Genomic DNA, 11,750 nt, shown 5'->3' with positions numbered 1-11,750 from the left:
AAAGAAGAAAAAGAAAAGAAAAGAAAGGGAAAGACTGTAGTACAACTTGAATGGGATGGATGCAGGGATGTTGCTAAAATCTGCCTTCCCATCCTTTTGTTCCTGGGACTATTTATACAGGCAGCGGGAAGAACTAGAAAAGTTCTACCTTGTCTATTTCTTGGGCATAAAAAAAAGTGGTGATGGTGAATATCAAGGCAAATAGGATGGAGTCATCAGGTAAGAAAAAGCTGTGTGAATCTCTGCTCCTTATATTTTCTCCGCAAAACCAGCTACGCATAAACTCCTTCTGTAGCACATACACTGCTCCTGCAAAGCAAGAGTTCACGCCAGACCCATTTAGTGCCACCTCAGGGAACCCTGTCCTGTCCACGGCTTCATTGTTGCATAAGGAGAAACTGGCCAAAGTCCATGTATTTTAAATGTGTGTCCTCATCAGAAATCAGGTCAATCCAGAGTAAAAGCACACATTTCACACCCTCAAAATTAGAAGCCTATCGTTGCCCGCTGTTGATAAACATGTGGAAGAAAAGGGACTCACATAAGCGACTAAAAGCAGTACAGTTATTCATCTATTCCTGAAACTAATTTGCTATTACTTATGAAGCTGAGTGTGCAATTCTTTTTTTTTTTAAGCTGGAACTTTTAAAAAAATTTGCTACCCCCCTTTTGTTGCCCTTGTTTTTATTGTTGTTGTTGTTGTTATTGATGTCGGTTGTTGTTGGATAGGACAGAGAGAAATGGAGAGAGGAGGGGAAGACAGAGAGGGAGAAAGACACCTGCAGACCTGCTTCACCGCCTGTGAAGCGACTCTCCAGCAAGTGGGAAGCCGGGGGTTCGAACCGGGATCCTTAAGCCGGTCCTTGAGCTTTGCGCCTTGTGCGCTTAACCCGCTGCACTACCGCCCCATTCCTCTTTAAAAAGAAGAAAAAAAAAAAAAAAAAAAGAATAGGAAAGCTGGGGGGGAGGGGATACCGAGATCTGGTGGTGGGAATTGTGTGGAGCTGTAACCCTCTTATCCTATGGTTTTGTTAATGTCTCCTTTTTCAAATAAATTTAAAAAATAATTTTAAAACTGAAAAAAAAAAAAAAAAGACCTGTGATCTGCAGGGCGCTGGCCCACCAAGCTCAATCCACCAAGATGTTCCATCAAACTTGGGCGGGTAGCCTGCAAATAGATCGGCGAACGCTAGGGGACCTCTAACTACTGAGTTTCCAACTTTGCCTCCAACCTCGTAGAGTTGGAGTTAAGAAACAAAATGTCTCCTGCTGTCCTCCGAGTGTCCGGATGCGGCCAGTGGGGCCCAAAGAACTGGATGCCCCTGCTTAGGTCTCCAAAGCTGAGGGCGAGAAGCGCAGTCTCTTCGCTCCCTACTCGGACCGCGGCGACGCTGAGGCTGGAGCCTGCGGGCCGCAGCCTGTGGGACGAGCCGCTGCGCATCTCGGTGGGCGGCCTGGCCCCCCGGCAGCCGGTCACTCTGCGCGCGGCCCTGCGCGACGAGAAGGGCGCGCTCTTCCGCGCCCACGCGCGCTACCTCGCCGACCCCGCCGGCCGGCTGGACCTGGAGCGCGCGCCCGCGCTGGGCGGCAGCTTCGCGGGGCTCGAGCCCATGGGGCTGCTCTGGGCGCTGCAGCCCGACCAGCCCTTGCAGCGGCTGGTCAAGCGGGACGTGCGGACGCCCTTCGCCCTGGAGCTGGAGGTGCTGGACGGCCACGACCCCGAGCGCGGGCGGCTGCTGGGCCGCGCGGTGCACGAGCGCCACTTCCTGGGGCCCGGGGTGCGGCGGGAGCCGGTGCGGGCCGGCCGGGTGCGCGCCACGCTCTTCCTGCCGCCAGGTGAGCCGCCTGCGTCCCTAACTGTCCTTTTCCAGTGTCAAGAGACCTGAGTGCACTTTAAGGCTGCTTGGGGGAGGTGACTCTTGCTCCACAACTTGAGTAGTCAGTTAAAAGACTTCATGAAGGAAATGAGTCGCATATGTATTTTTGTTGTCTCTTAATTTCTAACGTTTCCTGATTGTCAAGGTTTAAGAAAATTAGCATCAGAACCAGGGAAATGGCATAGTGATGGACATTAGACTTGCAAACAAGAGGCCCCTCTGAATCTGTCAGACGTCAGATGTTCCTTTAACCTCTTTCTCACTTTATCTCATGAAATAGATAAAATCAACCTTAATAGAAAAGAAAATTGGCATAGTTCTGGGTGGCTTCCATGTCTGAGGTTACCGGCTACATGCAGGGGTCACGTGTATGGGAGTCCTTTGGCTTCTCTAGCTCACATGAACATATCCATATATTAATAAACACGTTTCTTTGAAAAAATGTAAATGGAAGTCCTCTTACTAGTAACTAGAAATCTGAAATTACTGAATGACTTTTACCACTGAGACCCAACATGTACCTCTGTGTGTCATAGCAAGCTAGACACTGTCATACTGTCACATCAGCATTTACAGAAAGGGAAAGACTCAAAAAAAAAAAAAAAAAAGAAAGAAAGAAAGAAAGAGAAAAGGAAAAGAAAAGAAAGGGAAAGACTGTAGTACAACTTGAATGGGATGGATGCAGGAATGCTGCTAAAATCTGCCTTCCCATCCTTTTGTTCCTGGGACTATTTATACAGGCAGCGGGAAGAACTAGAAAGTTCTACCTTGTCTATTTCTTGGGCATAAAAAAAAGTGGTGATGGTGAATATCAAGGCAAATAGGATGGAGTCATCAGGTAAGAAAAAGCTGTGTGAATCTCTGCTCCTTATATTTTCTCCGCAAAACCAGCTACGCATAAACTCCTTCTGTAGCACATACACTGCTACTGCAAAGCAAGAGTTCACGCCAGACCCATTTAGTGCCACCTCAGGGAACCCTGTCCTGTCCACGGTTTCATTGTTGCATAAGGAGAAACTGGCCAAAGTCCATGTATTTTAAATGTGTGTCCTCATCAGAAATCAGGTCAATCCAGAGTAAAAGCACACATTTCACACCCTCAAAATTAGAAGCCTATCGTTGCCCGCTGTTGATAAACATGTGGAAGAAAAGGGACTCACATAAGCGACTAAAAGCAGTACAGTTATTCATCTATTCCTGAAACTAATTTGCTATTACTTTTTTTTTTAAGCTGGAACTTTTAAAAAAAATTGCTACCCCCCTTTTGTTGCCCTTGTTTTTATTGTTGTTGTAGTTATTGATGTCGGTTGTTGTTGGATAGGACAGAGAGAAATGGAGAGAGGAGGGGAAGACAGAGAGGGAGAGAGAAAGACACCTGCAGACCTGCTTCACTACCTGTGAAGCGACTCCCCTGCAGGTGGGGAGCCAGGGCTGGAACCGGGATCCTTACACCGGTCCTTGCACTTTGCACCACCTACGCTTAGCCCGCTGTGCTATGCCAACCCCCTGACTATGTAATTCTTCTACTCCTGGTACCTATGCACCACTATTTTTATATGAGTAAAAACCACTGTTAAAAGCCCAAATATCCACCAACAGAATTAATGGATAGGCCAATATATGTTTACAGATGCAAAAATGATTAAAACTGTAAGAGTAACAAGGATGCACTTGTCTAAAACGTGGTGAGTGAAACAAGTCTGACATTCAATTTATATAAAATTTTAAAAAATTGACAGGATAAGACTGGCGAGATAGCATAGTGGTTATGCAGAAAGATCTGCATGCCTGTGGCACCAACGGTTCCAGGTTCAGACCCCAGTACCACCAGAAGTCAGAGTTTAGTAGAGCTCTGGCAAAAATAAATGCAATAATGAATAAAAAATAAATTAGCATAAAAATATTAAGTACATATAGTAGTGGTAATACTGTAAAGAAACCCAATGATGTAATTTTATAATCTTTTAGAAAGTTTTTAATTGAAGTAAATAAAATTATTTATTTTATTTTATTGGACAGAAATCAAGAGGGAAAAAGGCGGTAGAGAGGGAGAGGGAATGAGAGACACCTGTAACGCTTTTTCACTGCTCCTGAAGCTTTCCCACAGCAGGTGGGGATCAAGGTCATTGGGCATGATAATGTGTGTGCTTGGGCTGGGGAGATAGCATAATGGTTATGCAAATGACTCTCCTGCCTGAATCTCCAAAGTCCCAGGTTTAATCTCTAGCACCACCATAAACCAGAGCTGAGCAATGTTCTGGTCTCAAAGAAAAAGTGTGTGCCACCAGGACCCTCAGTCTTAGAATTCTGTAAACAAATCTGGGGAGACTACCACACCTGAGGCTCTGAGCTCCCAGGTTCAACCCACAGTACCACTATAGGCCAGAGGTGCTCTAGTAGGAAAACAAAAAATAAAACTTGTGAGCCATTATGCAATCATTAATAAAATGACATTAAGTTAAAAAATAAAGTTAGCCTCCTAGATATTTACTCAAAAAGAAATAAAAACAAAAACACTCATTCTTGGGCGCCGGGCAGTAGCACAGCGGATTAAGCGCAGACCGTGCAAAGCACTGTGAAGAGTATCAAGAACGGCTTAACGTCTTTGCTTTGTTTCTTCCAAAGGACCTGGCCCCTTTCCTGGGATTGTGGACATTTTTGGAGCTGGAGGTGGCCTTCCGGAGTACCGAGCTAGCCTGCTGGCTGGGAAGGGCTTTGCTGTGATGGCTTTAGCTTACTATAACTATGACGATCTCCCCAAGAGCATGGAGACCCTCGACCTGGAGTACTTTGAGGAAGCTGTGAACTACCTCCTTAGTCGTCCTCAGGTTGGATCTTCTCTGTCTTATGGTCTATATATGTGGCCTCAGAAATATATATTTTTTAAGATTTCATTTATTTATTAATTAGAAAGATAGGAGAGAGAGAAAGAACCAGACATCACTGGTACATGTGCTGCCAGGGGTTGAACTCTGGACCTCATGCTTGAGAGTCCGATGCTTTATCCACTGCGCCACCTCCCGGACCTCCGGAAATACTTTTGATTTTCACAGAACCCGGCACCATTATGACAGCTAATCTCTAGTCTCAAGATATACGACTACCTTTCCCCCTCAGCAGCACACAGTAAACACAGGGTCTCACACATGCATGAGCAGCCTCCCTGAGCTGATTTTAAAATTTGAGAGAGAGAAGAGGGGGAGAGGCATAGAAATAGGAGAAATATCACCAAGACACAGAGTAGAAACCATTACTATTTGTGGAATTCCCCCGGGCGCTATTCATAGTGTTCCCATGTAGTTCTGGGGTACTTGAACCCAGGGCCTCATGCATGATAAACTATTTTCTGACCCCCACACACACTGCTTATTACAGCCACCTCTCATAGACAATTTTTATGCAGTTGATAGACTACAATATCCTGTTAGTAGAAATATTTTTAGTTGGTACTATGGGATTTTAAATTCCAGGATTTTGTGTCTTTTATAGTGACCCTAGAGATGCAGCTGGATGGTGTCACACCCAATTGAGCACATACTTTACAATGCACAAGGACCCGGGTTCAAACCCCCAGCCCTCACCTGTATCATGCTTCATGATCAGTGAGGCAGTGCTGCAGATGTCTCTCCTTACCTCTCCCTTCCTTTTAAATTTCTCTCTCTCTCTCTCAAAAAATAAATAAAACTTAAATTAAATTAAAAGCCTAGAGACATTTGAGGACCCTGGGTTTGACATAGGAAGTAGAGGGAGAGGGGAAGGGAAGGGACTCATTGTCACCAGAACATCCAGTTTAAATGCTTTGTCTTTAACAGCACTTTGGTCTGTATGCCTTCTCTGAGAGCATAGTTACTTTTGTTTGTTTGTTTGTTTTGCCTCCAGGGTTATTGCTGTGCCTCAGCTTGGTGCCTGCACTACAAATCCACTGCTCCTGGAGGCCATTTTCTCCATTTTGTTGCACTTGTTGCTTTTATTTCTGTTGTTGGATAGGGCAGAAAAAAATCAAGAGAGGAGGGAAAGACAGAGAGGGGGAGAGGAAGAAAGACACCTGCAGACCTGCTTCACTGCTTGTGAAGCGATCTCCCCCCCACTACAGGTGGGGATCTGGGGGCTTGAACCAGGACCCTTGTGCCAGTCCTTGCGCTTCGCACCATGTGCATTTAACCCGCTGAGCTACCGCCTGGCTCCCAGTGTTACTTTTTTGAAGGAAGAACTTAGAGGTCAAGAGTATTAAGAAATGTTTTACAAGGGACCAGGCGGTGGCGCACCTGGTTAAGTGCACACATTACAGTGCACAAGGACCCAGGTTCAAGCCTCTGGTCCCCACCTGCAGCGGGGAAGCTTCATGAGTGGTGAAGCAGGGCTGCAGGCGTCTCTCTGTCTCTCTCTCTATTTTCTCTGTCTCTGTTCAACAACAAAAAAATAAAGGAAGACAGAAAGAATGAAAGAAAAAACACAAACAGAAAAAGAAATTTAAAAAGAAGAAATGTTTTACAGAGAGGGGATGGGGAGATAGAGAGGGAGAGAGAGAAAAAAAAAGAAATGTTTTACAACAACAACAACAGCAGCAATGGTAACAATAACAAGGGCAACAGAATGGGAAAAATGGCCTCCAGGAGCAGGGGATTCACGGCGCAGACACCGAGCCCCAGTGAGAACCCTAGAAGCACGAAAAAGGAAAAAGGGAGTTCACGGCTCGGGTATCAGCGGTGTCCTGCCTCCTAACTCCTGCTCTAGATGGTAGACATAGAGCATGCTGGCATTAAGCGGTGGAAGCCCTGGAAACGGAGCTGGCATTGAAATGTGAACAGCCACTCAACAAACATTTGAGTGTCTCTAAGCTGCCAGGTCTGGGTTAGGCACAGCGTTGACTGAAACAAGACGAGGCTCACGTCCAGATGAGTGCATTATGGAAGGGAGGAGGGGAAAGGTAGACGCAAAATAATGACCAAGTTTCAAGTGCTAATAAAAGGAAGTTCATTGTTCACTGAGGGGGCCGGGTGGTGGCGCACCTGGTTGAGTGCATGTTACAATGCTCAAGGACCCAGATTCGAGCCCCCAGTACCCACCTGCAAGGAGAAAGCTTCATGAGTGGTGAATCAGGGCTGCAGGTGTCTCTCTGTCTCTCTCCCTCTCTATCACCCCCTTCCCTCTTGATTTCTGGCTGTCTCTATCCAATAAATAAAGATAATTAAAAAAAATTTTTTTTAATTGATCACTGAGGCAGAGAAGTCGCAGCCAAAGTGGGTGGGACTAAACAGTGAGCTCAAGAAGAGCCTCATTTAGTGAAGAGTAAGAGTTAGTGCGGGGAGTTGGGTGGTAGTGCAGTGGGTTAAGCACACATGGCGTGAAGCACAAGGACCGGCGTAAGGATCCTGGTTCGAGCCCCCGGCTCCCCACCTGCAGGGGAGTCACTTCACAGGTGGTGAAGCAGGTCTACAGGTGTCTGTCTTTCTCTCCCCGTCTTCCCCTCCTCTCTCCATTTCTCTCTGTCCTATCCAATAACAACAACATCAATAACCACAACAATGTTAAACAACAAGGGCAACAAAAGGGAAAATAAATAAATATAAAAAATATATAAAAAAAGAGTTAGTGGGGCCAGGTGGTGGTGCACCTGTTACCATGTGCGCATGTTGCCAAGTGCTAGGACCCGGTTGAAACCCTCAGTCCCCACTTGCAAGGGTGGGTCGGGGGCGAGAGGGGGGAGAGATCTTCGCAAATGGTGAAACAATGCTCTCTCGCTCTCTCCCTCTCTCCCTCTCCCCTCCCTCTCTCCCTCTCCCTCTCTCTCTCTCACCCTTCTTCCTCTCTCAATTTTTCTTTGTCCTAAATAAACGTATTTATTATTATCATGATTCACTGCTTCAGGCTGACTTTTTCAGCTGCAGAGAGACTTAGCAAGGCAGGTCTGTGGCACACCTGGTTAAGCACACATATTACCATGCTCAAGGACCCAGGTGCTTGAACTTCGTTACATGCGTGGGAGAGCGGGCACGCTATCCAGGTGAGCTATTTTGCAAAAACTATCAAAATTCTTTTGTATCATTCTTTATTTATTTTCCCTTTTGTTGCCCTTGTTTTTATTGGTGTAGTAGTTAATATTATTGTTGTCGATGTCATCATTGTTAGGACAGAGAGAAATGGAGAGAGGAAGGGAAGCCGGGGAGACAAAAATAGACACCTGCAGGGAGTCGGGCGTAGCTCAGCTCGTTAAGCGCAGGTGACGCAAAGCGCAAGGACCAGCGTAAGGATCCTGGTTCGAGCCCCCGGCTCCCCACCTGCAGGGGAGTCGCTTCACAGGCGGTGAAGCAGGTCTGCAGGTGTCTGTCTTTCTCTGCCCCCTCTCTGTCTTCCCCTCCTCTCTCCATTTCTCTCTGTCCTATCCAACAACGACATCATTAACAACAACAACGATAAACAACAAGGACAACAAAAGGGAAACTAAATAAATTAATTTAAAAAAAAGATAGACACCTGCAGACCTGCTTTACCACCTGTGAAGTGACTCCCCTGCAGGTGGGGAGCTGGGGGCTTGAACCAGGATCATTACGCCGGTCCTTACACTTCGCGCCATGTGCGCATAACCCACTGCTATACCGCCAGACTCCCCATAATTCTTTTAAATGTTATAAGTTGTCTAGGAGATAGTTATAGTCATTATATTTTCTGAAGTCTTCTGGTACCTACTATCACATAAATTAGAAATAAAGTCATGGGGGAGATTATGCAAAAAGGCTTTCATGCCTGAGCTTCCAAAGGTCCATGTTCAATCCCTAGCACCACTATAAACCAGAGCAGAGCAGTGCTGCAGTCAAGGGAAAAAATAAAGAAAACAAACACATAAGCTAATTAACAATAATTTAGAAACTGCCGAATAGATTTAGATTGGACTGACTTCTTCACATATGCGTGGTTATGATTTTATTTATTTATTTTTTGAGCCAGAGCCTGATTGCTCCAGGGCCACTTTTTCATTCAGACAGAGACACAGAGAGAGAGACAGAGGGTGAGAGACCATAATACTAGCGCATCCACTTGGGCCATAGCAGCTCCCATGTGGTACAGGGACTTGAACATAGGCTGCACAAGCCGCAAGGCATGCACCCTACCAGGTGAGCTCTCTCTCCAGCCCTTGGTTATGAATTTATATGTATGTATGCAGAGACACACAGAGAGAGGCAGAAAAATGAAAGAGACCACCAAAGCTTCCTTCAGTGCAGCAAGGGCCAGCCTCCAACTCGGGCCACCTGTATGGCAAAGAAGCACATGGTCCAGCACGTAGCTCACCTGGATAGTGGGCTGCTTTGCCATGTGCACTACCCAGGTTCAAGCCTGGCTCCCACCACAATGGTCCCTTTCACTCTCTCTGCCTCCATGTCTCTATCTAAAAGAAACAAACACCATTATCCAAGTGAGCTATTTCACTGACCCAAGAAAAGCAATCTCTTCCCCCTACTCTTATATGGTTCTTGGTTCTCAGAATATGGTTCAGATTAGAGCTTCAGATGGACATTGTAGCACAGAAATATGCACTGGTGAGGAAACTAAGCCTTACAGAGATTTCCCAATGTCTCTGAAGCTAAAATACTGGCAGAGCCTAGATTCAGGCTCATCTCCACCCGACTCCTGAGTCTGAGCCACACACACTGCCGGGCTAGCGTGAGGGTGTTTCTTCCTGGGCACATGCTCTCTGGGTTGGAGAGAACTCGACTGGAGCCAACCTGGGCTGCTGCTTACTCAGTGACGCGGGAGAAACCAGGAACTCGTGGCGGAGCAGGAATGCAACGTGTCTTTATTGATCAGAGACAACGCTTTTATATATTAGAACTGGAAGTGGCAAGTTGGAAAATGAAATGGCTAGGAAAGGGGATGGAGAAAAGGAAAGAGTGGGCTAAGGTAGAAACTCCCTTAGCGGGAGTCGGGCTGTAGCGCAGCGGGTTAAGCGCAGGTGGCGCTAAGCTCAAGGACCGGCGTCAGAATGCCAGTTCGAGCCCCCGGCTCCCCACCTGCAGGCAGGTCCCTTCACAGGCAGTGAAGCAGGTCTGCAGGTGTCTGTCTTTCTCTCCCCCTCTCTGTCTTCCCCTCCTCTCTCCATTTCTCTCTGTCCTATCCAACAACAATGACATCAATAATAACTACAACAATAAAACAACAAGGGCAACAAAAGGGAATAAATAAATAAAATAAAATTAAAAAAAAAAAAAAAAAAAAAGAAACTCCCTTAGCAACTGTTGCGAAGGTTTTAACGGTGGGATTACTTAATACCTGCAGGCAGGGCAGATCTCCAGATAAAAGAAGATAGATCAAAGGTGCGGATCTTTCAGGCAAAACAATGATTATGTAAATAGGCCATAGTGTCAGCAATGGAGGATGGGGGGGCTACGGCCCAACACACAGCACACTGCACCACTGTCCATGGACTCACTGTCCTCTGCACTCTTTGCCTGTGTCCTTTGTCAGGTAAAGGGCCCAGGAGTCGGATTGCTTGGCATCTCCAAAGGGGGCGATCTCTGCCTCTCCATGGCCTCTTTCCTGAAGGGCATCACTGCCACGGTCACAATCAACGGCTCTCTGGTCAACGTGGGAGGAAGCTTACACTACAAGGGTAAGACCCTGGCCCCAGTGGGTTTTGATCTGAAGCGAGTCAAGGTGACCCAGGATGGCTCTGTGGACATTCTGGAGGTCCTCAACAGCCTTTGGGAAGAGACTGAGCAGAGGAGCATCATTCCCGTGGAGCAGGCTGAGAGTGCCTTCCTCTTCCTCGTGGGGCAGGATGACCGCAACTGGAAGAGTGAGCTGTATGCTGAGGAGGCCTCCAAGCGATTGCAGGCCCATGGGAAGGAGAAGCCCCAGATCATCTATTACCCGGGGGCCGGGCACTACATTGAGCCTCCATATTTCCCCCTGTGCAGAGCTTCCCTGCACACCCTGGTGGGCAGGGCTGTGGTCTGGGGAGGCGAGCCCAGGGCTCATGCCATGGCCCAGGTGGATGCCTGGAAGCAGCTCCAGAGTTTCTTCCACAAGCACTTGGGTGGGGGAAAGGAGACACTCTTTGCAAAACTGTGATTTTTTTTTTTTTTTTTTTGCATTTGATTGTTTGGCATCTCTAATGCTAATCTAGAGCTGGTGAAATAGCTCACTTGGAGAGCCTGCTGCTGTACCATGTGGGCCACCAGGCTGGAAATCAGCACCTAACTTGTTAAAGGAAGCTCTCTCTGTGTCTAAAACAACAACCACCTCTTCTGGGAACAATAGCTACAAATACTATGTATGAATCATTTCACCTTTTCTTTTTTTCCCCCCACACTAGCGTTATGGCTAGGGCTTAGTGCCTGCAAGACAAACTCACTCTGATGGTCTTTTTTTGTTCCTTTATTTTTTTGATAGAGACAGAAAGTGAGAGGGAAAAGGGGTGGATAGAGAGGAAGAAGAAGAGAGACACCTGTGGCATTGGTCGAGCACTCATAAAGCTCCCCTGCAGATAGGGGCCATGGGCTTGAACCAAGTCCTTGCACATGGTAACATGTGCACTCTGCAGGGTGCACCACTTCCCAGTCCTTGTTTCACCTTTAAAAAAGTCTGTTATCATCATCATCATAGTGTGTGTAACTATCTGTGCTGGGGTTTATAAATGTAAAATTCCACTGCTCCAAGCAAACTGGTTTTCTTTTCTTTTCTTTTGTTGTTTTGTTCCTCCAGGGTTATCACTGGGGCTTGGTGCCTGCACCGAATCCACTGCTCCTGGAGGCTAATTTTTTTTCCTTTTTGTTGCCCTTATTTATTGTCATTGTAGTTGTTGTTATTGCTGTTGGATATTAACTTTAAATTGATTACTAGTTAGATGTAAAAGAAATAAAAAATTTTCAAAGCAAA

The 11,750-nt window shown here is 46.5% G+C and overlaps 1 protein-coding gene across 1 annotated transcript; it reads left to right on the top strand.

Moving 5' to 3' along the window:
• The first annotated feature begins 1,222 nt into the window (after positions 1-1,222).
• Positions 1,223-11,750, top strand: LOC103112334 (acyl-coenzyme A thioesterase 1). The gene is made up of 3 exons (XM_007521737.3): positions 1,223-1,836; positions 4,503-4,705; positions 10,338-11,750. Exons 1-3 carry the CDS (start codon positions 1,260-1,262, stop codon positions 10,941-10,943), a joined length of 1,386 nt encoding a protein of 461 aa, XP_007521799.2. The 5' UTR covers positions 1,223-1,259; the 3' UTR covers positions 10,944-11,750.

The sequence above is a fragment of the Erinaceus europaeus genome, chromosome 16, assembly GCF_950295315.1.
Source record: "Erinaceus europaeus chromosome 16, mEriEur2.1, whole genome shotgun sequence".
Taxonomy (NCBI): domain Eukaryota; kingdom Metazoa; phylum Chordata; class Mammalia; order Eulipotyphla; family Erinaceidae; genus Erinaceus; species Erinaceus europaeus.
Note: the sequence above shows the minus strand (reverse complement) of the source record. Positions and strands in the feature narration are given on the sequence as shown.

Excerpts from the sequence above, each read along its gene's own strand:
- LOC103112334 (XM_007521737.3), top strand. The coding sequence starts at position 1,260 with ATGTCTCCTGCTGTCCTCCGAGTGTCCGGATGCGGCCAGTGGGGCCCA. Across the intron at positions 1,837-4,502 it reads CACGCTCTTCCTGCCGCCAG|GACCTGGCCCCTTTCCTGGG; the intron begins GTGAGCCGCCTG and ends TTTCTTCCAAAG. Across the intron at positions 4,706-10,337 it reads ACCTCCTTAGTCGTCCTCAG|GTAAAGGGCCCAGGAGTCGG; the intron begins GTTGGATCTTCT and ends GTCCTTTGTCAG.